This window comes from Podarcis bocagei (assembly GCF_964188305.1).
Source record: "Podarcis bocagei genome assembly, chromosome: 13".
NCBI classification, from domain to species: domain Eukaryota; kingdom Metazoa; phylum Chordata; class Lepidosauria; order Squamata; family Lacertidae; genus Podarcis; species Podarcis bocagei.
The window spans coordinates 40,789,048-40,817,008 of NC_138138.1; the positions used below are offsets into that span (position 1 = coordinate 40,789,048).

Below are 27,961 nucleotides of genomic sequence, written 5' to 3' on the forward strand. Positions count from 1 at the left end.
AGAAGGAGCAAGTGAGTTGGTGGGGTTTTCTTGAGGGAGGGGCACCAGTCCGCTATCCTCCATGCCTATTGCTTGAGACAATTGCAAGCCTGTTTCCTTGTTTTGAAATTTTCACAGAAGAATAGTGAACACAAAGAAAACTTGGAGTACAGTTCATCAAACACAGATAGCATCATAAAAGTACACACACAGTTTGTTCACAAAGTTGATCTCTCCATAGTGAAACTTGCGGCTGTGATAAAGATACTGATTTTGTTTATATACTCAAGAATCAAAGACCATATATGCAGAAATTTGTATTTCTTATTTTGCCCTTTTAGCACTCTGCTGTGCTGAGTCAAACGTTCGGATAACATTATTTCCTTTACTCGAGTAAACCATGACTGCAAAGACCCTGACCCATTTGCCACCTGATCGCAATTCCCATAAGTTCTTATTTCCCCCTAAAGTGTTTTGTTTTTGTTTTTTAACACATTACGGCCACAGAGGCTGCACTCAACCTCAGAAGACTTTTATAGGAGGAGGAACTTTCAACCCTGTCCCCCTCTGGCAGTTTTTCTGCTGAAAAGTCTTCCACCCACAACCACATTGCCTTTTCCTCCACTCACTCTTACATGTATTTTTGAAACAAATTGCCAACTTCCGTTTCCCCCATGCTCTCTCTCTCTCTCTCTCTCTCTCACACACACACAGCAGTGTGTAGCACTGTTGTAAGACTTGTCTCTGTAGATGATTTGTCATTCAGGAAGCATCTATAGCCTTGAAATGAACATTAAACGTTTGGGAGTTCTTTGCTCAAGTCCATGATGCCTATCTGGCCAGTCTTACAGGTCCATTCATAGTGTGATCAAATGCCAAAGTCACAGCAGTGTGTGTGTGTGTGTGTAGTTGCATTGGTGTAACTCCTTCCCTCATTGCGCAGGTGCCACCCCTCGCGCATATGCATATTCAGAGTCTTTCATCACCCACGTTTCCTCTCCTGCCCACATCATACCCTTTGCTTTTTGTACCACGTGGGGGAGTGAAAGTAGCAGTACGGTTTTGAGATTTGGAAGCTTAAGAGTCTCCCCTCTTCCCCACTCTCCTTCATCTTCTGCCGTAGCCGCTTGCTCCTCTTGAATCTGTCTCTTGGCTTGATCAAACTATTCATCTGGTGCCTTCTTGCCAGTCATGTCCTCCAGAAAATAAGCTCTTGAACCATTTAAGCCACTGCTGCTGCTGCCGCTGCCACCACCCAGGATGCCTGGCCTACACCTTCCAGTCTACTTTCTGACACTGCTGATCAGCTTGGCTCTTCAAGGTAGGTCAGAATTGATTCAAGCGGAATTCTCTGTCTTGACTGAGACTGGAGAGAAAGTCTGCTGGCACAGATACCATGTTTAGGTAGGATGGGCAGATTGGACCTTTGCAGGTTTGGGAATTGCTGGGGTGAATTGCTTGCTGCATGTTGCGTGTGTGTGTGAGAGAGAGTTTTTTTGGAGAGTTCCAGGGCATGGTGTGTAGCTACATGAGGCTGATACCTTGGTAAAGCTAAGCAGGTTTAGCTCTGGTCAGTGCCTGGATGGGAGACCGCCTAGGAACCACATGGGCAATGCTCTGGGTTCCTTGACAGAAGAAAGGCAGGATGTGAATGTATGAGAAGAAATAAAAAGGAGGCACAAAGGTTTTAAAGGAGACAGGTGATCTAGTGCTTCATCAGGCTTGCTCAGGGGCAGAGCTCACGCTTTGCTTCCAGATCCAATCTCTGGCATCTTTGGGAAGGACTTGGGGAGACACCTGTCTGAAATTCTGGAGCTCTGCTGCTAATCCATGTTAAGCTACAGGCAGTTAATTTGTAGTCCTGCTAGGACTGCAGTGCCCCTTGGCCCAGGCGCCTTGGTCAATAATGAGGGTGGATGATGGAAATTTAGACCAAGGGCCTCCAGAGAGCTACAGGCTCCCTGCCCCTGAGGTACTGACAATACTAAGCTAGATGGCCTAATAGTCTTGATTTCCTAGTTCCTCCTTCTGCTAACCGAATTAGCAGCCAACTTTAATAATTGTGCAAGTTACAGATTTGCCAGAATGTCCATTGAGACTTCCTGCTTTCAGCGGTATCTATTTCTTGACAGTATGCATTTGGAGAGGCTGGGTTTTTTCTGGAGTTACTTGTTCCCTGAGGTTTGCTTCCACTTACCTTCAGAGGTGTGGAGAACCCCCAGATGGGGTTACCGCGTGTTCCCATCCTACTCTGATCTGTAGCAGAGCTGTCAACTTCTGGCAAGGGCCGGGGGGACGGCTGGGAATTGTATCTCAGTGAAGGGTCTCTTAACAACTTTGAGCACTCTTAACAAACTATAGTTCCCAGGATTCTTTGGAGGAAGTCATGACTGTTACAGTGCTACAAGCAGGCTTTAAATGCATGGAGTGAATATCAGAAGGATACTCTGTGTCCATTATTCAGTGGTCTGAATACCTTTACTGTCCTTTCTACATTTGAACATATACAGAATTTTGTTATCATTGGTCTTATTTGGATATATTTTTTTGGACAAATGGATGGCTTATATTAATATGTATGCTTAAATTAGATTTGATGGATTATTCTTATTATTGTGAGCCAATGTTCTTACTCTCGTCTTTCTGTTACATTTGCAACTTTTTGTTTCATTTTTTAAAAGATCTACACAATGTCAAAACGCACGTTTAACATCACATGCAGTTTGGCCCAAAGAGCGTTTCAGTGAGAAATGCAAGTTCAGATCCCAGCTGTGCAACGAAGCTCCGGCCAATTCACTCACCCCGCCATCTAGATGCTCTCATCTCATGGATGTTGAAAAAATTGTGTGCTGCTTTTCTTTATAAACTCTGGGCGCTTAAGGAGAAAAGTTAAAAGACAAAATGTAAAACATAGCTTCATCGTAAAGGTAAAGGGACCCCTGACCATTAGGTCCAGTCGTGGCTGACTCTGGGGTTGCGGCGCTCATCTCGCTTTATTGGCCGAGGGAGCCGGCATACAGCTTCCGGGTCATGTGGCCAGCATGACTAAGCCGCTTCTGGCGAACCAGAGCAGCTCATGGAAACGCCGTTTACCTTCCCGCCAGAACGGTACCTATTTATCTACTTGTACTTGAGGTGCTTTCAAACTGCTAGGTTGGCAGGAGCAGGGACTGAGCAACGGGAGCTCACCCTGTCGCAGGGATTTGAACTGCCAACCTTCTGAACGGCAAGTCCTAGGCTCTGTGGCTTAACCCACAGCGCCACCCATGTCCCTTAGCCACATCTTACAAAACCACAAAATGAGAGAATGATACATGTCCAAAATGCAAAACAACAACAGCGACAGCAGTGAGCGATTGAATGATAACCAGGAAAACAGCCAAAGCAACCCTGTAGAAATAGGGTTAATGTTTTGGTAAAACCAAGGTTTTGCCTCGCAACTAAGATCATCCTCATTTATATCACACCACAACAACACACCAACACACACAATACCCTACACTATCCCCTAGCTGTCTTCATTGCCATCATCACATCATCTTTCATAGAAATACAGTAGTACCTTGGTTCTCAAACTTAATCCGTTCTGGAAGTCCGTTCCAAAACCAAACCAAAGCGCTCCAAAACCAAGGCACGCTTTCCCATAGAAAGTAATGCAGAATGGATTAATCCGTTCCAGACTTTTAAAAACAACTCCTAAAATAGCAATTTAAATGAATTTTACTATCTAATGAGACCATTGAAAATGAAAGCAATAAATAATGTACAGTGGTACCTCGGGTTACATACGCTTCAGGTTACAGACTCCACTAACCCAGAAATAATACCTCGGATTAAGAACTTTGCTTCAGGATAAGAACAGAAATCGTGCTCCGGCAGCACAGCGGCAGCAGGAGGCCCCATTAGCTAAAGTGGTGCTTCAGGTTAAGAACAGTTTCAGGTTAAGAACGGACCTCCAGAACGAATTAAGTACTTAACCCGAGGTACCACTGTACTGCAGTCACACAATCAATCAATCAATCAATCAATCAATCAGTAGCTGAACTGAGTTCCACACAGTCACACACAAAAAAGAGCCACAAAAACAGAAAATAAGTAGCAAAAGCAGACAGACATCAGCGTAACACTCAAAATGTAATTGTGGCACTCAAATCGGAAGTGTGGCACTCAAAACGGGGCACATTCGGCTTCTGAAAAATGTTCGCAAACCAGAACACTTACTTCCAGGTTTGCAGTGTTTGGGTTGCAAGTTGTTTGAGTACCAATGCGTTTGATAACCAAGGTATAGGAAACTCTCCAGGCTTCCAGGCAGAGGCTTCTCCCGGCCCTACTGGGAGATGCCAGGAATCGAACCTGGCAACATCTGCATGCCAAGCAGATGCCCTGCTATTGGCCTACAGTCATTTTTCAGCTGTCCCTACTCCACTTCTGCTTCTTCAGCAAGAGTGTGAGAACCACTCTCACAGCAGTGTACTGGTGGTGGCGGTAACAAAGCCGCAAGCCTACTTTCAGGCAAACCAGTGTGGGTCTTAAAAGCCTGGGCTGCTGCCACAGGGAGGAAGTCGGCTGAACGCACATCAAGTCATTCTGTCGGTATCTTGGTGTGATCTGCCACTGTCAGCAGCTTAAGAGCTGCCAGATACTTTACAGGTGCTGCTGTTGTGTTAGCAACAGCCCAGAGCACAGGAATGTTGCCTGCAAAACTTGTCATCAGTGTTTTGGAGAGAGAGAGAGAGAGAGAGAGAGAGAGAGAGAGAGAGAGAGAGAGAGATCTGCTTCTGCCTTTCTTCTTTTTTCCCAATTATGTTTTATTAAGTTTCAACATTTTTAACATGTACAATCAAAACACAATTTTGTCTTTTATTTTATTTTTGCACCCCGTTTTCCATGTTGTTTCTCTCCTTCTGCTGTACCCTGTCTTCTATTAAGTCATAACGATATTATAATCTAATTACTTCTGTTTCTCATAGCTCAAATCCTGTTTGCGAGTTCACCGTACTATAAATTTAAACTGACTGGTCACTGCTTCACCATCTCCCAGCAAGGTTGGAGAAATTCGATTCAGTTCACATTTAAAACCGAACCTATCAGATTCTCACATTCCAGAACAGTAGGAGAACTGAAAAGCATCTATCCTTCACAGTGCACACCTCTCTGGGTGTTGTGATGCGCTTCCCCAAGCAAACGTTTACCAAAATGCATATATTAGGAGAAAGCGTGCGTACAAATTAAGACGTTTGTAAAAATAACATGCAAAAATGCATAATGTTGTGGGGAATTGCGTCCATAAATGAGTGCATTAGTCACAACTGCAAAAAAACAACAACACTGATTCTGAGAAGAAAGCCGTATTAAAATGCAGGTGAATTTTCATAGGAATTTTTTAAAAAGTAGATTGCTGCCAAATGTGGAGAACTGAATTTCTGACTAGAAAAATGAGAAACTTCAGAGGAACAAAACTGAGAGATCCTTCCATTCCAACCTCTCACCCAGAATCTCCCTGGTTAAGAAGAATGGCTTCCAGCTGACTCGTCACGCGTGTGCACCCCCCACCCACCCCTCCTGTGCTTCTAACTGCTTATTGTGCAAAAGAGCCGCAAGCAGAGTGCTTGCTTGCCACACAGAAGGTCCCACCAGCCTTAATATATGGAGGAACTGGCAGTCAAAAGTTTGAATTATGGAGATAAAACATTTTCAGTTAGTGTAGTGGTTCTCAGAAAAGTTTCTCTGGGCCACACTTCAGAATAAAAATGTGCTCGTGCTGCACCAAATTTTTCTTTGATAAGAAATACACTGGAAAACAACTCCCGACAGTGCTTGATTTATAACACACGACACAACTACTTTATAATATAATCACAGGACATCCATAAAGTATAAAACAAGGCAGCTATGTAAGAACGTGAATCTTCCCCCAAATTTAATTTTACAGAAGCCTTATGTACCTTAAGCATATATACAAACTGAATGAGAGGTGTGAGCTTGCTTTTGCCAGGAAATTTCATTTATATTTGGTCTAATTTGAGACAAGCAAACTTTCATCTCATCAATTCAAAGAAGCTTCACTTTTCTGACCTTTCATATTGGGCAAAGTTGAAAAACCCTGTTGACAACAATATGTTGTGGAAAAGTTTAGAAGAATAGCCAGTGCTCTTGAAGGGAGGCATGGATGCTGTTTCTGTTGTTGTTGTTGTGTGCATAGGCGCCGACTCCATGGGGCTTGAGGGGGCCCGAGCCCCCTCAAAAATTCGTTTGGGGGGCTCCGCCCCCCCAATAATCTCCGGCGCCCCTCCAGCAGAGCACCATCGCCGCCCCTCCCCCAGCCCAAAATGCACAGGGTCGGGCTGCATGCCTCCTGCCCTCCCTCCCGAGCAAAAGCTCCCCCCAATTTCCGCTCCGGAGCTGATTAATAGGCGCTATTCGCTCACGAGGAGGCGGCGCCACTTTATTTGCATATTCATGAGCTTATTTATTATTCATGAGCTTTCCCGCCCCCCCCCCAATATTTTTTATAAGTCCGCGTCCGTGGTTGTGTGTATACACACAAGCTATGCTATACTGTACTATACTGTACTATACTATACTGTACTGTACTGAAATCTTTAAATGTTTATTGAATCTTCTTGCCACACTTGCCATCCTCTCCTTCCACACCAAGTGTGGCCCACCACACCCTCTGAGAACCATTTTGCGGCTGTTTGTACATCAGGGTGTCATCATTAAAGGCAGAGGCAGCTACAGCGACCACTTGAGAAGCCGGCAACCCTCAGGGTGTGAGAACGCAGGGGTACGCCCTTCATCTGTGGCTGGGGAGAAAGAAGGGGTCAGAATGAGGAAATGCTGCAACTAGCCCTCTTACCAGAATGATGTGTGTGTGTGTGTGTGTGTAGATTTGCATAAACACCATACATTTAAAGCACATGACTCCACCCCCCATAATAATCCTGGGGACCATCATTTGCCTCTTGCAGCCCTATACTTCCCAGAACCCTTAACAAACTGCAGTTTCCAGGATTCTCTGGTGGCGGCAGTAGGGAGGAGTGGTTTAAAAATGCACGGTTTGTATGCAGCCTGATAGGTGAGTGACATCTGTTGCCAAGGCAGAAAGGCTGCTGGCTCTCTTCCTGGGTGGCATCAGGGCAGGACTTTGGGGCAGATGTCCAGGGGTGTAATAGGTATGAGTTACTCGTGCGTAAACTGGTGCCTTTCTCGGTTAATTTGCCTTGTTAAACCTTTCTGACTGCACAGCCCCTTCTCATCGTGGCTGCCTCAGTCACTGGCAGAATCCGTCAGTGGGCGTTTTTTGAACCTCTTCCAACATAAAAGTTGTTTGACACCCAGTCTCCTCCTCCTCTCACTGCGCGGGAGTCTTCTGCGCAGGGAAGGCGTGGGCAGCGGAGGACCTGGGCTCTCCTCACTGATGTCCAGTGAAGAGTCCTGGAGCCCTCTCTCCAATTCCCCCGTCTGCCCCCCTTTATCCCTGGTGTTGCGCTGATTGGCTTCCCCCTCTACTGAGCTGTTTCTCCCCCTGCTGCTGGGTCCTTCGCCAGCATCATCTGGGAACCTCCCCTTCGCCTCTCACTCCGATGTCAGTTCCCTGACAAGGGGGCTTCCACTCAGCTGAATGCACAGGGCACCTCCAAACATTTGCTGGCTGTGGCATTCCCAAAGCAAAGGAAGGACTGGACTCTGATAAAATACAGTCATACCTCGGGTTGAATGTGCTTCGGGTTGAGCGCGTTTGAGTTGCGCTCTGCGGCAACCCGGAAGTAACGGAGCGCGTTACTTCCGGGTTTCGCCACTTGTGCATGCTCAGACGCTCAAAATGACGTCACACGCATGTGCGGAAGCAGCAAAACACGACCCACTCACATGCAGACGTGCCATCGCTTGTTACATTCTCTTCAGGATGCGAACGGGGCTCCGGAATGGATCCTGTTCGCATCCCGAGGTACCACTGTACACACACACAGGCTTGACCGGCAAGACTCTGGGAGGAGTGCGTATAATAATAATTCCTGTCCACCCTCCGGCCCAGGTCGTTTTATTCACAAAAGAACTTTTTACCCAGTGTTCGTAAGAACCAATCAGATTTCCTCTGAGCATTTCAAAAAAACCCACGTGGGGACAAAGTTACACTACAAAACTAATTTAAGCATGCATACTTCTGGGGTAAATAAAACAGAACTAAAAAGGAAGAATGCATTCAGCAAACCCAGAGGTCATAAACAGCAATAAAGGAAGGAAGGCTGGGTAGTATTTATCATCTCATTGTGAACACTCTTCCTGGTCCTTAAGATCTATCTAAAGATTAACAAGCTACATCAAAGAAGCTACCTACTATCTTTTATGGCTCAGGATGCCTGATGAAGCAGCTGGCCTGTGTATTTAGAATGCTGACACGTGCCTGTCAGGTGTAGAAGTGAACAGTAGAGAAAATTGCCAGAAATGCAGAGGCTTGTGGGATTTGATCAGAAATTATTGTCAATGAATCAAACCCAATCAATGCCATGCTTTCATAGCGGACACCATGGCTTGATGCATATTTTATAATTCCTCATAGTAATCCCACCTGACCTCCACACTCTGGATATGTGCACTCCTACACTGGCTGACCACGTTTCTATGTAAGTGGGGGGAAATGCAACTTTACCATCTAAAGAGGGGCTCCTCCATAAGACCATAGAGTCCAAGGTGTAAAATAACCTGAAATGACAAGATGTTTTGCGTCACCCCACAGCACCACTGCTGGGAGGGGGGGGCATGCCTGCGTTTGTGAGTGTCCCTTGCCAGGCAGAGTACAGTCATTTCTATTGGAATGGAAATTACATATTTTCTTGGAATGGAAATGACATCTAGCAAGACTCCTGTTAGAAAGAAAACACTGTGATGATAGATAAGTAAAAGATCATTAGGGTGGTTAAAAAGTTGCATTTTTTCTGTTTGTTTCCTGGCCCAAAATAATGATCTGCAGAGATTAGCAGACAAGGACTGTGAAAAGCATCACTTCCTGTTGCTGTTGATTTAGCAGTCTGCAACCATTAAAAGCATAACAGCTGCCTAGTCCACACTGTTTTCTGGGCACTTGAATCTTAGTATTAAGTAATCTCAGGATTTGCGTTACAACGAATGGCTGGGGCTTCTTGGAAGGGAAGGTTCTGTTTTGAAATAAGATGTGCACTCAGGCACCGGTTGCCTCGGAAGCCAGCTTGGCAGCGCCCACACATAAGAAGGAGCGATTGGCTGACTCAGGGAAACTCCAAGGTTTGCAGAAGTGCAACAGCACAAGGCTTGCGCACCTGCAGCTGGGGCAGAATCAACGCAGCAGGCCAGATTGCAGAGTGGAGCATATCATCCCTGTGCTGGGGAAACTGCACTGGCTGCTGATCAGCCCTGAACAACTTGGGAGGAGGTGACCTGAAAGAGTACTGTAAGATCACTTAGATCAGTGATGGCCAAACTTGGCCCTCCAGCTGTTTTGGGACTACAGTTCCCATCATCCCTGACCATTGGTCCTGTTAGCTAGGGATGATGGGAGTTGTAGTCCCAAAACAGCTGGAGGGCCACATTTGGCCCTCACTAACTTAGATCATTTGGGAAAATTCTACCCATGACACTGCACCCTGAAGAATATGATCCCTGGGTAGTGACCTGAAATTGGGCATTTTCTGTTGTTTCCCCTGTTCTGTGCAATGCCCTTCCCTCTTCCATACCTGAAGCAGCAACCGTCCATTACATCAGTTCTCTTGTGATAAGGTTGATCTTTTTGCCCAGGCTTTCTCTAGCCCATAGTATTGGACCTTGTTTTATATTTGAATCCCCTGGATTTTTATTTTATTTTATTTTTTGCATTGTTCACTTTCATTGGCTTTTGTGTGATTTTACATTGCTGTTTTACTCGCTGGATCATCACCCTGTTGTGGTGAGTGGGCTTGCATGTTCCTATGACCCTTGTGAGCGAAGCCGTCGGGAATCTCGTACTCCCAGCAGGGTCACCCAAGGCGGTAAGGTCAAAGGGAAGGGGCCAGACAAATAATGACCCAAGAAGTCCTCAACAGCAGAACAGGCGGATGATAACAAGTGGGATGTTACAACGGCTGTGAAGGCGGATGAAGGCTGCAGCAGATAGGAATCTACTGGTTTGTTGTGACTACTTCAAGCTATCAGAACAGAGCCCTACTGTGAAGACTGTGCGTTGGTCAGTGTGCACTGATCTACACACATAAAACAAATTGACGCACAGGCGTCTTCCAAAAACCCAACACTTTACTGGAATGCTGCCTGACTATGATGGTGGGACATAAAATAGGGTGGCGGGGGGAAATGGAGCAGCTGGAATCCTGACCAGGAGCACTCCAAGCAGCTATATTTGGGAAAGGGTCAGAGCTGAGTGGCAAAGCATCTTTTGCAGGTTCAGTTCCCGGCATCTCTAGGGATTGTCCCCAGACTGAAATCCTGGAGAGCTGTTGTTGATGATATTGTAACCATGTTGTTAACATTCCTGGTAAATCCTTAAACTTTTAATTTTAATTCTCCACCCTCCTCCCTTAATAAATTTCTATAAGTCGCCCAACTTCCCATCATAGTTTTCTTTTTCACCGCTATTGCTTCCAAAGGTGAAAGCCAAAGTGGCGTTTTAGTTTCCATTTTTTTTTAAATATTTGTCCCATATTCTATACATTTTTTCCCTAATTATATGGTTTCACCTTTTCATACCACAGATGATAAGCGTGCCAACCAAAAATATTATTGTGACCTTCCAAATGTAAAAATATGTGGATTCTTCTTTTTTTTATCTTTATTTATACAACAACAAAAACACACACAAAGAAACACATATACAAAATTACACACAAATTACCAAAATAACCATAGACACATAATTTTCTTGGCAAACAATAAAACATCTATTGGTCTTAACACTAAAGACCCAACTTCCCGTCTATTCCATATTTCAAATTCATATTACTTATTGCCAATACACATTTTCATAATTAAACTTATTCTCAATAAATCTAATTTCTTCTATCTACCTAGCAACTATTACTGAAGTTCCTCGAATGCTGCAACAGAATTTAAATTACTATATTTATTTTTCAGATATTCTTTAAAAACCTCCCATTTATAAACAAATTCCTGTTTTGATTTATTCTTTATCTTTTCTGATAAACCATCTAATTCGGCATATTCTGTCAACTTTTGGATCCAATCTTGTATAGAGGGGATTTCATTACTCTTCCATTTTGCTGCGATCAAAACTCTTGCTGCCGCCGTCGCATATAAAAAGATACCCTTCCTCTTTTGTGGAATATCCAAATCTGTTATTCCCAGGAGGTAGGCCTCTGGTTTTTTATTGAAGGAGATCTTTAGCATTTTTTGCAGTTCTGCATGTATACTCTCCCAGAATACCTGTATTTTCCTACATATCCACCACATATGGTAGAATGTTCCTGAGTCTCCGCATCTCCAACAATTACTTGACACATTTTTATACATTTTTGGAAGTTTCCATGGTGTTAGATACCATTGATGTTGCATTTTTTGAAAGTTCTCTCTAATCGTGTAACAGTTTGTGAATTTCCAATTGATCTTCCATAAATTTTCCCATTGGGCCATGGTTATTGAATGGCCAAAATCCTGGGACCACCTCACCATTGCCACTGTTACCTCCTCCTCCTTGACTGTCCAGTCAAGGAGGAGTCGGTAAGTTTTTGAAAGAGTTTTTCTTTTAGAATTTACAAGATCAGATTCGAATCGAGAAATTTCTACTGAGAACCCCTTTTGTTTGTCAAATTTAATTTTTTCAAATAACTGATGGTATTGGAACCAGTCTGAAATGTGTTCTCTTATTTCCTCAATTTTTTAAAATTTTATTTGGTTATCTTCATTTTTTAGAAGTATTTTATATGTTGGCCAGCTTTCCTGGGTATTTTTCCGTTTTACTGCTATGGCTTCTACTGGAGAAGTCCACCACGGGACTTTAGGCTCCATCAGGTCTTTATATTTTTCCCATACAGCAAAGAGTGACTTTCTTATTATATGATTGGTAAAATTTTTATGAATTTTCGCTTTTCCATATATTAGGTAGGCGTGCCAACCCCAACGGTTGTCGAAACCTTCCAGGTCCAGCAGGTCCGGATCCTGCAACGTGCACCAATCTTTTAGCCAGGTGAAACAGGCTGCCTCGTAGTAAAGTTTTAGGTCAGGTAGGGAAAAGCCTCCTCTCTCTTTTATGTCTATTAAGATCAGGTGTTTAATCCTAGGTTTCTTCCCTTCCCACAAGAATTTGGAAATTTCTCTTTGCCATATGTTGAGACAACCTGCTTCACCCAGTATCGGAATCATTTGAAATAAAAAGATTAATTTTGGAAGCACGTTCATCTTTATAATGGAAATCCTACCCAGAAATGTTAATTTTAGTTTACTCCAGGTTACCAAGTTTTTTCTAATCTCTAACCAGGTTTTGGTGTAATTATCCTGAAATAAGTTTATGTTCTTGTTCTAACTTTTTATAGTAATTAGCTGGAAGACCATCTGGGCCCGGTGTCTTTTGATCTCTGTATAGCTTGTTGCACCTCCATAGCTGTTATTGGTGAGTTCAATTTTTTCCTTAGGTATTATTGGTAGTTTATTTTTGCCCAAATAGTCAATTATTTTTTCTAGAGTCTCTGGACCTTCTTTATATAGTTTTCCGAAAAAAACTAGCAAAGTTTTTACTAATTTCCTTCGGTTCTTGAATCCATTTGTCTTCAATTTTAATTTTATTGATAATTCTATCTTCCTTTTTCTTCTTTAATTGCCAGGCCAGAAGTTTGCCAGGTTTCTTTGCAAACTCAAAATTTCTATGTCTCAACCATTTCATCTTCCATTCTATCTCTTCATTTATTATCATGGAGAATTGCGTCTGTAAAATTTTTATACTTTGCTTAATTAATTCATCCTCTGGTTTTTGGAAAAGGATCCTTTCCTTTTTTCTTTCGTGTCTATCGGTATTTTATATTTTATTCTTGGCTTTCCCCCCCTTGCCAGATATATTTATAAATATATTTTTTGCTATTTGTTGAAGCAATCTGACTTGCTGATCACTGGTATTGATTTGGGGGGGGGGGGACATTATTGGTAATACATTCATCTTTGTGGTTGACACTCTGCCCAGCAATGAAATTTTCATTCTACCCCATATTTGCAAATTTCTTTTAATACCCCCCCCAGGTTTTCAAATAGTTATATTTATGTAGATTCATATTCTTTGCTGTTAACCATATACCTAAATACTTAACCTTCTTTTCGATCTTTAGACCTGATATATTTTGTAATTTATTTTTACTCTCATCAGTCATATTTTTTACCAGGAGTTTGGTTTTATCTTTCTTAATTTTAAGATCTGCTATTTCACCATTTTAAAAAATCTCTTCTAATGTTTTTGGAATTGACTCTATTGGTTCTTCTTGTTTGAAGAACATTTGACGCCAGCTTTCTCACTGGCTCTGCTCATTCCAAAACCTGGGGGCCACTACTGCAGCCAGATATGCCAAAACAGTAGCACAGGAAGATTTTCCTGTCAGATCATCTCCATCTCAGGTAAACCACAGATTGCTAAATTAGGCCACACAGGAGCAGGGCCAGTATTTAAAAGTTGGCAACCCTGTGGGAAGGGGAAATACTGAACTCTGATCCATCCTGATGTTAAAGCCCTCATTCCTGGCAGGCTGCAGCCTTTGCACTTTTGTTTATCTGCAAATATTTCAACACAGAAGGCAATCCTTCCTCTTTCATTATATATCTCCTGATTCCAGTCAGCTGGTAAACAAAGAAAGCGGCAGGTATTTTTGTTAGCATGTGAAAAAACCACCCCCAAATTTGGACTGTTGTGTGATTTAAAGAGTTCTGAGGCCGTAATCCTCTGCACAATTACTTTGGGACGAAGGGAAATGTATTGATAAGTAAACAGAAAAAGAGAGGCCTGTCTGAGAGGGGTTTCAAAAATATAAATCCCCCTAAAGGGTAAGGATATTTGAGTGTGAAACCTTTGTAGGACTCACATAATGCTGTTCGCTTATAATTAGAAAGAGTGTGAAATAGCTATGTCTTTTCAAAGAAGTGTGAGTTCCTATTAATTTCCGTGCGAAAGATGGAGAGATAAGATCAGAGAGTGCTTCTTCCTGCACACGCCTCTTAAAACCTTCAAACAGAAGGCTCAGAAGCTACAGAGCGGGGCCTGCTTTGCAGTGGGACCTTTGGACTGAGCTCTTAAAAGAAGTGTGGTGACTTTGGGATATAGGAAGCTGACCTGTTGATCCATCTAGCCCAGTACAAGCAGCTCCCCATTGCTTCGGCCAGAGGTCTTTCCTAGTTCTGCTACTCAAGATCCTTCTAGTTGGAGAAGATAGAGTATGGACCTTGAATTCTCTGTACAGTGGTACCTCGGGTTACATGCGCTTCAGGTTACATGTGCTTCAGGTTACATACTCTGCTAACCCAGAAATAGTGCTTCAGGTTAACAACTTTGCTTCAGGATAAGAACAGAAATTGGGTTCTGGCGGCGCAGCAGCAGCAGGAGGCCCCATTAGCTAAAGTGGTGCTTCAGGTTAAGAAGAGTTTCAGGTTAACAACGGACCTCCAAAACGAATTAAGTACTTAACCTGAGGTACCACTGTATGCAAAACAGAGGTGTCAACTTCTCAGCATGATTAAGGGGGTCCTGGTGTTGCGTGACTGATGTTGAGAGGAGCCAGGGGGCAGAGCTGAACATCCTCAAACGTTGAGTGGGCCCAGCCTCCTCAAGAATGACCCCCCCACACACACCCCAAAAGTGCTTTGGCCTCTAGGATCCAGTGCCTATGATGCCAAACATGTGCTGGGCTGTTCACCCAGGGGAAACCATGTGCACACAGATGCACATCTAAAAGGGTCCTATCGTCTGCACGATTCATTTACTCTGCGGAAGCCTATCCTCCACGATGATGTTCCCCCTGCCCACTTCTCTGTTGGATTATACTAGAAAGACATTGTTGCCAAACAGCTTTTTTTTTTTTTTAATGGGGCCCCAATGCTGCAAGTGGGGAAAATTCCCAAGGGTGCAGTCTGGTTCCCTTGTTGGAAGAAGGTCACAGGCGGAAGTGTCAATTGTGTCTTCTCCTGGTCTCTCATTTAAGTTCACTTCTCCACATTTCCACATTAGTTTGCATCTACTTATGTTCAAGGAAGAAATGGAGGCAGTGAGAGATTTTACTTTCTTGGGTTCCATGATCACTGCTGATGGTAACAGCAGTCATGAAATTAAAAGACTCTTGCTTCTTGGGGGAAAAGCAATGACAAACCTAGACAGCATCTTAAAAAGCAGAGACATCACCTTGCCAACAAAGGTCCGTATAGTTAAAGCTATGGTTTTCCCAGTAGTGATGTATGGAAGTGAAAGCTGGACCATAAAGAAGGCTGATCGCCGAAGAATTGATGCTTTTGAATTATGGTGCTGGAGGAGACTCTGGAGAGTCCCATGGACTGCAAGAAGATCAAACCTATCCATTCTTAAGGAAATCACCCTGAGTGCTCACTGGAAGGACAGATCCTGAAGCTGAGACTCCAATACTTTGGCCACCTCATGAGAAGAGAAGACTCCCTGGAAAAGACCCTGATGTTGGGAAAGATGGAGGGCACAAGGAGAAGGGGACGACAGAGAACAAGATGGTTGGACAGTGTTCTTGAAGCTACCAGCATGAGTTTGACCAAACTGCGGGAGGCAGTGGAAGACAGGACTGCCTGGCGTGCTCTGGTCCATGGGGTCACAAAGAGTCAGACATGACTAAATGGCTAAACAACAACAAAATGTTCAAGGATCAGCTGCTGTTTCAAAGCCCAGATAATATTTTTTTTCTTAGGGCTGGTCCAAGACATTTTGCTGCCTGAGGCAGAGGTCAAGATGGTGCGTTCCACCTGCATGTTCTCCACCCCCAATCCATGTACAGAAACCCAGTGGACTGAGAGTTTAATCTTGCTTCAACACTGGTGACGTTAGCTTCCTCCATCACAGCTAAGGGCAGAATCCTAGTGACACACAGCTCTGTCCTCCAGTGGAAGAGATCAGCTAGGGTCCTCAGGGCGAACGGCTAGAGGGTTGCTGCACAGCATCTGCTGCCTGAGGCAGTTGCCTTACTGTGTCTCATGGTAAGGCCGGCTCAAGTTCCTTTGTCGCATGAAGCCAACCTTTGCATGATCTCCAGTATGTACTACAATTAGCTGCTGCCTGCACTGTAACATTTTGGCACATTGGAATTGAACCAGCCCTCACAAAAGGGCAAGCACCAGTCTCTAGTTTCAATTTGTATTGTGGTTTTATGATGCACCCAAAGTTGTGGTTGGGCATCTTGGTTCCTTCATGAGAGCGTAAATGTGGTATGTTCTCATTTCATTGCTGGGGCTACCCCCTCCTTCAGATTCACAAGGTGACTTAGCCAGTATGTAGGGGAAATTTCCACATGGGAGCCCTTCACGTTTGCGGGGAAGGGCCAGCAACAAAGATTATTTCTGTGTCCTGTGACTTCGGCCATTTCCATGCAAACGGTGCAACATTTTGGGTAGTCTACAGCTACTTCAAGACACCAGACATCACATGCCAGCTTCCAGGTGGATTAGAAAGATCCCTTGCCACAAAGGCAATTTTAAAACACCCTCCTTCTTATTGCTTTCAGTGAGAGGGCAGCTCTTCTCCTGCTTGTAACTTCTGTGTTTTCCATCCAAATAGTGTGACATTTTCACACATGCTATTGCATTTCCAAAAGGTTCGGTTTCGCCTAACTTTCGACAGAAAATATAAAGGCCAACCAGACATATTTGCATATACCAACTCCAACACCCGTAACCTTTCTGCGACCTGGTACAGGCTGTTTCAGTTTTTCATCTCAAAAGAAAGGAGTGAGAAATGAGTGGCCTGGTTGTAAAGTAAATGAATTCATTCATTTGAAGTTCCGTTTGGTTTTATAATCAAAATGAATGTAACAAGGGAGCTGTGTTTTTAAAATGAAGGCACAACCCAAGTGGGGTGCATTATTTTTTTTAAACACAAAAAGCAGTGTGGAGGGGAGGGCAGGATTTGGCCACACACACACACAGCCAGACCATTGGTCCACCTATCTCAGTATAGTGGTACCTTGGGTTACAGACGCTTCAGGTTACAGAATCCGCTAACCCAGAAATAGTACCTCAGGTTAAGAACTTTACTTCAGGATGAGAACAGAAATTGAGCGGCGGCAGCAGCACGAGGCCCCATTAGCTAAAGTGGTACCTCAGGTTAAGAACAGTTTCAGGTTAAGAACGGACCTCCAGAACTAATTAAGTTCTTAACCAGAGGTACCACTGTATTAATTATACTGACTGGCAGCAGTTTCCCAAGGTTTCAGGTAGGGAGTCTCTCTCAGCCTTATCTGATGATGCCTGGGACCTTGTACATGCAAAGCAAATGCTCCACCGTTGAGCTTCCACCTTTCTCAGACACATTCCATTTCAGATAAAAATAGGCCACCGCTTCCTGCTGAGTTTGTGAATGGAGCAGAAATGGGAAACGAATGGGAATGGAAAGGAATTAAATGTACCTAAGTCCTTGCGGCTGCCCTGTTGTATCTGGGGCCCCATCCGCACTATGCAGTTAAAGCAGTATCATACCACTTTAAATAGTCATGGTGCCCCCCCTAAGAATCCTGGGAACTGTAGTTTGTTAAGGGTTCTGAGAGGTTCTATTCTCCCATCGCAGAACTGTAAGTCTCAGAGTGGTTTAACCATCAATCTCTCTCCCAAGGGAATTCTGTGAGGGGAACAGGAATCTCCTCAGTACCCTTAACAGATCACAGTTCCCAGGGTTCTTTGGGGGTAGCCCTAACTCTTTAAAGTGGTACGATACTGCTTTAAATGTATAGTGCAGAAGGGGTCTAGCTTTTTCTTGCAGTGTATTCAGCTGCTGTCTGATGGACCCAGTCAGGTTGTCAAGCTTAGAATTGACTCCATCTTCCAGATAACCTGTTGTTGTTTTTTTAAGCATTTGTCTTGATTTATTTGCACAAAATTTGCATGGAGAATTGCTGTTTATTGAGCATTCAGATTTGTTTCCACGGGTTGTATGACATCACTGTCATTCCACACTTCACAGTGCACTTTATTGTTGCTTCCCTCACCTCAAAAATAATAATAAACAGGGGTTTATTGCACAAGAGCACCAAACCCACTTCAATTGTGCAACCTCTTCTTCCCACAGACCTGTGGAGGAAATTGAACTGTGGTTTAGGGTTGTCAGTTGACCAACTCTGCTCTGCTCTTGTACATTCAACAGGAGCATGACCTGCTGATATTACTAGGTAACAATGTTTATCTCCATGCAATGAAATACTTTGCTTTCTGATTTATTAAATCAAACTGCTATCTAGGGCACAGGAACAATCTAGGCCTCTTTTCCTCCTGGCTAGCTGGCAAACTTAGATGCAGTAGGAAATGACAAGAAGATGACTTCTGGTCTGCTTCTTCTTACTCCATCCACTCTGAATAAACATGGCACCTCCTATTTCCACAGGTCCATCACCATCGCTGGGAGACAATATTGACACCTCTCCAGTAGCCCTGTTCTCCTCCAATGTCAGCAAGCAGTTTGGATATCAGGTCCTGCAGTTTGGAGAAGGCCCTGACACTAGGTAATCCCCCAGTCCACATGCCAGGGGATGTGTGTGAAGGATTTTTGTATTGGGTTTCTCCTAACTGTGGGAAATGAGTGGTTACAGTTGCCGTCCAGTCCCCCGTATAGTTTTTTTTAATGCTTCAAACACCCGCCAAACAAAAATCCCAATAGCAGGAAGCTTCATCTGCTAAATGTCCAAATATCAAGCTGTTGTGAAAGGCAAAAGAGAAGTTGGTGCTGTGGATGTCTTGCAGAAGCATTATTCAACCCTGGGTCACCCATATGTTGTTGGACTACAACTCCCATCATCCCTAACAATTGACTAAGCAGGCTGGGGATTATGGGAGTTGTAGTCGTAACAAACATCGGGGACCTAAGGTCGTAGAACACTTGCTTAAAGGGAGGAATCAGTCAGGAAGACGAACAAAAACTTAATTGTCTATCTGCGATAAGTACAAAACAGTAGCAAGAAACTCCTAGTACCACCCAGGTGCAACTAAGTCTGGTGTCCCCTGGTAATTAAATTATATAGTGATGCAGTCTATGTCCACACAATTGGCAATTTCAGGTATGGCCTTAGCTGGTCTCTTAGCAAAAGGCATTCCACACTTTAGGACACCCTCGTGTGAATCCTTTTTTATTGGAGGGAAGGAATTTTAAAGCATTGTGATTGGCTATGGGTTGCCGTTGCCCTGACTCCTCCGTCAATTTGAACTGCTTCCCTATGTATATTCAAGTGTCACAACTACCTAAACTGGGAAAATAGGGTGGGGAGGCAAAACTTTCAAGTACTTGGGGACCAGATGTCCTAGCAAAATGGTAGCATATCACATATTTTACTGATGCATTTGCTCTGTTTCTTCCATGGAGACAGTAGGTGGGATCCCGGCTATAGTGATCGTTTCCTTTTGGCTAGGAATTTAAAAGAGCGGATTGGCTGATTTGAGAATATTGACGGGGAAAAGCTGGAGAGTGAAGCCTCCACTCTCTGCAACTGAACATGGAAGCATTGTGGAGGACCGAGGGGGCACAGGATTCATCTAGGGTGGTGCCTTAGTTGCCCAAAGTGAGAAACCCCCACTGACAGCACGGCACAAAGCACACTACAACATTTTTGCCTGGGAAAAGAGGAATCCCATACATGTGACTTCGACTTTCACTATTCTGGATTTATATTCTGTGACTGAGTGGAAAGTTCACATCCTGTTTGGTTTCGTTGGGGTTTTTTTTGAGGGGGGCACTCCCAACCTGTTCCCCTTTTTTTGAACTCTGTGTTATTTTTTGCACAGTGTTTTTCAAGAAGTGAGAATGAAAAGTTGTAGCAGGGGGTGGGAGGGAAGAGGAGGGAAGGCTGGTCCCTTTTTTAATGGATAGGAGCCTCCCTAAGAGCTGTGTGGCAGGCAGAAATTCAGATGGTGCAGCTTCCCTGCATTGTTTCATTGCCACTCCAGAAAAAAAAAGTTTGTCTGCCTGATTTCTGCCTGTCATTATGCTGTTAAAGGCATACTTTGGGAACTGCAGCTTAAAGGTTAAATCTTTACATAACACCTGCTATTAATTCTTGTCAGGATCATTGTGGGAGCCCCCGGTGAGCAGAACTCCACAGGCAAAGTATACCAATGTAACATGCAGAGCGACACATGTGAAAACGTCCCGCTTGACGGTGAGTTGTGGGACACTAGGATGCTGGCCCATTTAGGCAAATTTCCAGAGTGATTAATGTGTGTTTTACCTTTCCTCTCCATCCACCATACAGGCAAGCATGAGGCCAGGTCAGAGTTGAAGGGCATATTCCAGCCAGGCAAAAAAGCTCAAGTTAGATGTGGAGCAGGGCCAGTAGGAGGTGTGGCTGAGGAGCGGTTGTGGCCTGAGGAGAGTCATCATGAGGGCCAGAAAGAGTAACTTGGGGGGCTGCATTTGGCACCCAACCATGAGGTGCCAAATGCACCTCATGGTTCCCCACCCCTGTTGCAGACCCTGAATAGAAAGTCCTCAGTGAGCTTCCACCACTTTACAAGAATTATGCCACAAGAATTGAGGAAATGCTCCAGAATCTGCATGTCAGAGGTGGTTCTAGGGAGATTCCCTAACTGTCCCTGGTGGCCTGTTCAAATGGCGGCCATTTTGCCTTGGTGTGTGTGAGGGGTGGGGGGTCCTGACTGGCTTTTAGGCCTGTGCAGCTATCTAGGGGGCAGGGGGAATGGCTACAGATCTGCAGGGTCTACATTGAGTGTGTCTCATTTGGCACGGATCCATCTGACCTCGATGTCTCTTTGCAGGGGGCTCCGGGGTGTCCCACCTTGGCATGACCCTGGCAAGTGACGTTCGAGGGTCGAAGATGATTGTGAGTCTGGGCTGGAATTGCTTTTAGGGTGGTGAATTTGAGCAACATAAACTGGGCACAGAGTCTTTGGGTCGTATTCAACTCACTTTTATTCAGAGGCGGCCCGTTAAAATTAATCAACCCAAGCCAGTCATGACAATTCATTGTAGTGAGCCTGCTCTGAGGAAAAATGTTAGTTGAGTACAGCCCTGTGTTTCCAAGATTCATTTGACTCTTATGATGAGAGTCTCAAGAATCCTTACTGTTTATTAAATTTACTTCCCTCCCAAAGGAGACCAGGGTTGCCCCCAGAGACATTTTGGTGCCTTAGGTGCAAACCCCAAATTGCAATGGGAAGTGCTTTTATGCAACTCCTGTTTGTGTCACTTAAGGCCTGTGTAGGAGAATTTCTCTGGGAATCAGCTCAGACTTCAGCTCTGCTGTCCATAATCTTCCACCTGGGAAACCCCTTCAATCTTGGTGGCGCTATCTATCTTTGGTGGCCACAGAGTTCTGCTCTATTCGGTTACTTCTGGAGAGTTCCAGAACCCCCCTTCTCCATTCATCCGGCTATGGACTTCCCTTGTTCCAGAACTTTCCTTGTCCCTATCTAATGCCATCTAATCGCTTACTCTTTTTAATATTTATTTTTCACCTGTTACTTGAAACTTCCTCCCCTGCAGGCATGTGGGCCGGGACTCGCAGAGCATTGTGACAAAAATCTTTACCTGAGCGGGATCTGCTATTTGTTTGATGCCAAACTGCGCAACCCAGAGAGCATAAAGACCGGATACCAAAGTAAGGAGAAAATGTCCCTTCACCCTGAGCAGATCTCACAGTGGGGGAGGGTGCAGCCTATGAAACCTTCACCCAGAAAATTCTCAGGTTAAGCAAAGGTTGGAAAGTCAGAAGAAGCTTCTATTATTTTATTTTTAAATAAAATAGTTCCATCTTTCGTTCTTTAGCCATTAGTTCCGTCTTTAGAGAACAACTTCTAAAGTGTGAGCATTGTTTCTTAGGAATGCAACTTGCAAAGTTCCTTTCAGAGAAGAGCTAGGTTAAAAGGTGAAACAATACCTCAACCTCTTCCTAGCCTTTCCTCGATGGACTATTAAGAAGCAGTTTCTTGTTTCTTAATATTCCTGTTTGGACACAGGAAATCTCCTCACCCAATTGCCAGCTCTCTTGCCAGGCAAGCCCGAGTCTCAACACTTATTTGCAACTTCCCTCTTGTTTATTTGCTTGGTTGTTTGTTTGTATATAGATATGCATATCCCAATACATTGAAAATGCAAGTATTGAAATGGACACAAGCAAACAAAGAATTACACTCTTTACAAATACCATGAGGTTATGAGTAAATTTTTTTTAAAATAATTTTTATTAAGTTTCATATTACCAAATTAAACACATCAAATCAATTAGTCCAAATTATAACAATACATATCATATAATCCAATTGTTTTCCAAATTATAATTTTTTGTGGGGGGTACCCATGCTTCTTGATTGGCAGGAGTCCAATCCTCGAATATTTGTTCTTCTTCCATATTAAGAATGATGTTTCCAGTCTCCTCTTCTCAATACTTGTCATTGCTCATATTCCTTTTCATTCTCCTCTGAGTTACTCCGCAAGTGGGTTGAAAAAAACAGTCTTATTTATGTTTCTGTGTGGGCTTTGTGCTGCTCTCTCATAAATCACTCTCATCCAACAGTCCTTTCCACTCGAGCGAGTAATCGCCATTTTTGTCGTTCCGATGAAATACAGTCTAAAAGCTTGCTCTTTAGCTTTTCCGACCTGTTGCATCGTAAATTAGTCTGTTTCCAGGAGGGCTGCCACTTCCAGTTCACAATCTCCTTGAAAATAATATATCTTCGGCTCGCCCTCCCCAAGACCAACTCCAGCAACACAGGTCTCTTATCAAGTCTCCATTCTTGCTGCGTCATAAGAGAGAGCCCTTCTTCTTTCCAAATCCTTCACAGAGTAAAACCTTTAAGTTCATAGTTATTCCCACACAATTCATTTTTAGTCCCATTTGCAATTAATTTCTGTGACGGCGCAGCAGAGACTGTACTTTTTGAGAATTCTAAGGAAAAACCATCTTCCGCAGAAACTGCTGCTTGCCTTCTATCACTGTGCCATTGACAGCGTGCTCACTTATGGCTTATGTGTGTGGTACGGAAGCTGTACTACCCGGGACAGGTTGGGGTTGTGCAGAGTTGTTAAGGCAGCAGAGAGCATTGTTGGCTGCCCACTCTCCACCTTAGAGCAGATTTATGCCACAAGGTGCCATAGGAAGGCACTGGACATAGTAAAAGATCCATCACATCCTGGTCACTGTCTCTTCGAGCTCCTGCCGTCGGGACGGAGATACAGGACGATGCAGACAAGAACGAGCCGTCTTAAGAACAGCTTCTTCTCCAGAGCGATCTCGGCCCTGAATGGGAAGCCTGGACTTTGAAAGTCATCTAATCTTCCTTGCTGTATTATACTGTATTGTTTTAACTAGTGTTTTTATAGTTGTTTTGATTTTGCGTGGAGTGCCTACCTGGGTGGATGGAGCAGCCAAGTAATTTCGTTGTCCCCGAGAGGGGGCAATGACAATAAAGATATTATTATTATATTATTATTATTATTATCTTCAGAGGGAGGGTTATTAGTAATCACATAGAGCAAAAGAAATAAAAAGTCCCCCCCCTTAGTTCCGGCATTCCAATCCACATACCATATCTGCAGTGCTTTGATGTAATCTTCCATCTCAGTCCGTCTCAGTCTTATTCCTTTCAGTGGTAAAATTATTAGCAGATAAAAACCTCCTGCCTCTCTTGAAGCATGTGCATTATCTTTGCCAATTTTTTCCCCTTTTAAGTAACGCAACTAGTTTCGCACCTGGAAGCAGCTTCGGAGGAGTTCCGAGACCCGCCGAGGGTTGTGCACCCAGTGCCTCACCCCCTCCTTCTTCCAAACTCGGGGGTGATTTATGGCAACAGCAGGTGAAAACAGCATCTCTCCTCCCTGGAGAGATGAAGGGAGACTGATATACTCCCCATAATCAGCCTCTAATTACCTCATGCGAGCTGGATAGATGTCAATATCCGCCATCTTCCAAGGCGCCCCTAGTGCCCCCCCCCCAGTTATGAGTAAATTTTAAATACTATAATTCCGGAGTATCAATGCATAAACAATAAAGAGAGAGAAAAAGGAATACCAACTTACTTCATGTATTTAATATAGCTAATAGGGAGAAGGTATTAACTGGATCATTTTATTTATATATTTATACTATTCTGTTTATGAAGAATCATATTCATATATTATAAAATTGCAATAAGATATAACCAACCAATTTTGGAACAGTAGTTCTTTAAACATTGCCCATTCTTGCTTGAAATCAATTTATTTTCTTTTTCCCTGGTTGAACCCAAAGCATCCAGGTAATTTTACTTGAAGTTAGCAGTTCCCATAGTTTAATAAACCATTCCTTCCCTGCCCATATTTCCGTCTAGACTATAACCAATCTCCCCATTCGTCCCATAGAGTGCTTGAAAGGGAATGTGGACCTGGTGTTTCTCTTCGACGGGTCAGAAAGCATGAAAAATAAGGATTTCAGCAACATTACGGAATTTATGATTGGTGTGATGGACGGACTATACAACAGCACTGTACATGTAAGATATACTTGTCGGACACCAGAGGGTCACAGCCCAGGGCTTTGAGCAGCTGGAAAAACAAAGCAAACTTTGGAGAAGTGAGCCATAGTTTTGTTTGATCGACTGTGGGACAACTCACAGTTAACTTGTGGTTTGTTAAACAAGCAATGTCTTAAGCCAGCGGTTCTCAACCTGTGGGTCCCCAGATGTTGTTGGACTACAACTCCCATCATCTCTGAGCTCTGGCCTTGCTAGCTAGGGGTGATGGGAGTTGTAATTCAACAACATCTGGGGACCCACAGGTTGAGAAAGGCTGTCTTAAGCAAACCATGGTTTAGTGTTACTTGTGAACCAGGTCGATGTCTGTGGTCCTTAGTAGTACACCTTCATCCTTCAGCCTGGGCAAAAAGGGTTAGCTTGTTTTGCATTACTGTTTTGCCACAATGATTCACTCTTTCTGCTCTTCCCTTCCAGTTTGCTGCTGTGCAGTTTTCGAGCTCACCCAAAATTGAGTTTGATTTCAATGATTATACAAGAAATCCCAACCCTCGAGCACTCTTGAAAGGAGTGACACATATGAAAGGCATTACGAACACCTTCAAGGCCATCAGATGTGTGGTGTGAGTAGCGTTGCTTTCAGTGGCTGGCAAAGTCGGGAATGGGGCCCTTTGGGATGGAGGGAGTGGGCTGTAACAGATCATGGGATTATGTGTCCTTTGACAAGAGATACATAAACTAAGAACCTGCCTTGGAGCATAGCCCCCCAACTCTATCATGACAGTGAGCAGATACCATCGGTTGTAGAGTACCATCATAAGGCATAGCAGTAGCAGAGAAGTGCCGCCACTAACTATAGGCTGTTTCAGGTTCAGATTTTACTGTTCTTTGCAGCCATAAACATAAAATGCATACAGGAATCAGCCTTATTCCTGCTGCAGGGCATGCTTTTACCCAGCTTAGATTTCAGACTATGTCTATTGAATATTTGGCTGGTAGACTTTATAGTAGGCAAGTAAAGGAACATTTTTGCGAATGCAGAACAGGCCCAGCAGAAGATGCCGTGCACTATATTTTATACTGTCCTTTATATAATTTACCAAGGATTAAGTGTATTCTTCCCCTTCAGGCCTCCTTACAAGGACAGCCAGAGGATTATAAAACAAGATGGCTGCTGGATTAAGTCCTTCAGCTCTAGGGTAGCTTTATTTGCACTAGCGGCAAAAAACAAACAAACAAACAAACAAACAAACTCAGGAGAGTCCTGACTTATATTAGTGCTAATCATTAAGGGAAATTTTAAACTAAACGAATATTTTAAATTCTATTTGCATTCTCAGGGCTTATCCCTGTTTTATGTTCTTGGTGTTTATAGTGTGTTCTCAGAACGCTGTCTTGGGTTTGGAGGGTGGGGACCGCTTTTGACTTTTATAAAAAGAGGCCTGGATGTAAGTCACCCAATATGCCCACCTTCTCCTGCATTCTGATTCCATAAGATTCAAATCGTAGTACAATACAGTGCAGCGTGATAAATAAAAGAAGCTTTATAAGACACTCAAATTAATATTCTGATGACTGGCACCGACAAGAAAGCTTGTGGCAAAATTTGAGAAATTAATCTTTTGTTCTGGAGGGAGTTGGAGGGAAGCAGGGGAAACTCTGTGTTTTGCTTATACCTTGTTGAAAATCAGTAAAAATTCCTTATACAATAAATAAAAGCAGCAACAACAACTCAGTTAAAAATCAATATGAATACTTAATGTGGACATGCCATGGACCACCTGGGTGAACCTTACAGACCACAGTTTGGGAATCCATGTTTTCAAAGGATTTGCCTTGGTCCAGAAAATAACTATTTCCTTGTTTACTGATGGCAGGGATCAAGTTTTCATTCCCGAGCGCGGCATGCGGAAAGGATCTAACAAAGTGATAATCATCATCACCGATGGAGTTGCCTCAGATAGTGACAATGGGGTCATAGCCTCTGCCAAGAAAAAAGGCATCTTGCGCCTTGCCATTGGGGTAAAGTACCTAGGAGTTGTGTCTCAGCCTTGCAGGATAGTGCTTAAGTTCTCCAAGGCCTAAACAGAAAACAGCCAGCAGGAGGCTGGAGGAGGTACAGGAAAGCGGCTGTGGCGGCTGCGCTACCCCACACATCAGCTGTTAGGTGAGGAGGCTGAGCAGCGCAAACAGAGCCTTGCTGTGCCTCCAGTCTATTTGGGGCTTCCTCCGCCCTCACTGACATCCTGTTCGGGCTCCGGGGAGGGTCTTCTCACCAGTCCCAAGGACTCTCTATCACATTCCCACCATTTCTGCATTTGAATTAAATTATTTAATTCCCAGCGCTGCACGTATATGCGGCCGCGCATGAGTTGATCAAGCATAAGTGGGGGGCGGGGAGCGGCGGACACCTGTATAGACTCCCCACTGCCAAGTCCTACCTTGGTTTGCCTCATCTGGTCCTTCCTTGTCTCTCCAGATTGGGCATTATTTTAACACCAAAGAAGCTCAGGATAATCTCCGGGAAATTGCCTCAGAACCCACAGACCAGTTTGTGAAGGTGCTGGCCACTTTTGAGGAGCTCAGAGGCAGCTTCAACGACCTCCAGTCTAAGATCTATGCGATTGAAGGTGTTTATTTGGGTTCATGGATTAGTCACTTGTTGGGTTGGGTTGGGTTGGGTTGGGTTGGGTTGGGTTGGGTTGGATGGGATGGAGAAGAGGGAATGGTAGGGAACCCTGTCTTTCAAAACGATATCTTAACAAGCACCCAAAGCTCACCAGCAGAGTACTGGTCGATCTGGAACTTTTGTGGGCAAGGCCAGATTAAGACACGCTGCAGCCCTGTATCAAATTTAAAAGGCTCTATAGCATTACCAAAAAGAAATGGGTTTTGTTCTTTTATTTTTAACCAATTGTGTACAACTTGAAATGCAGATTTTTTGTTTTTTGTTTCGGTATTTAGAGGCCACATATCTGAGACCCTGAACTGTAATTTACTTTGCTTGTGTGTAAACCCAGCACTGTCTCTTGGGGCCGCCCCCTGTGGTCCAGCTGTCCAGCACATACCCTCAGGGATTGGTTCAGGTGGTCCCATGAACCATATGGGCATATCTGTGGAAAAGATCCTGTGGGCATCACCTGGTGGCAGAGATTAATTTTGGGAAGTGAGGTTGCAGGCCACCAACCTGTCCAAAAGACAGATGGACTCTCTGAACTAGAAGCCACCCTGTTCACTCATTTTGCTTGCGCACTTGCTGGGGTAACCTGGCAGTGAGGTGAGTGTACTCTGACCATGCTCAGAGAGCCACACTCACCATCTGCATGCAGTGGTGGTGAAGTTCAGTCATTATCTA

The 27,961-nt window shown here is 43.9% G+C and overlaps 1 protein-coding gene across 3 annotated transcripts in view; it reads left to right on the forward strand.

The window, feature by feature from the left end:
• The first annotated feature begins 958 nt into the window (after positions 1 to 958).
• Positions 959 to 27,961, forward strand: part of ITGAL (integrin subunit alpha L) — a 48,445-nt gene continuing 21,442 nt past the window's right edge. The window contains exons 1-9 of one of the 3 annotated variants that reach the window (XM_081165824.1): positions 959 to 1,300; positions 18,536 to 18,653; positions 20,206 to 20,300; positions 20,917 to 20,981; positions 21,644 to 21,758; positions 24,497 to 24,627; positions 25,084 to 25,229; positions 26,484 to 26,628; positions 27,086 to 27,236. In XM_081165824.1, the coding sequence (XP_081021950.1) occupies positions 1,240 to 1,300; positions 18,536 to 18,653; positions 20,206 to 20,300; positions 20,917 to 20,981; positions 21,644 to 21,758; positions 24,497 to 24,627; positions 25,084 to 25,229; positions 26,484 to 26,628; positions 27,086 to 27,236 (1,027 nt within the window). In that variant the 5' untranslated portion in view covers positions 959 to 1,239. Of the gene's footprint in view, positions 1,301 to 18,535; positions 18,654 to 20,205; positions 20,301 to 20,384; positions 20,410 to 20,590; positions 20,705 to 20,916; positions 20,982 to 21,643; positions 21,759 to 24,496; positions 24,628 to 25,083; positions 25,230 to 26,483; positions 26,629 to 27,085; positions 27,237 to 27,961 lie in introns of those variants that run through there. The other 2 variants (XM_081165826.1, XM_081165825.1) reach the window with 2 other exon arrangements.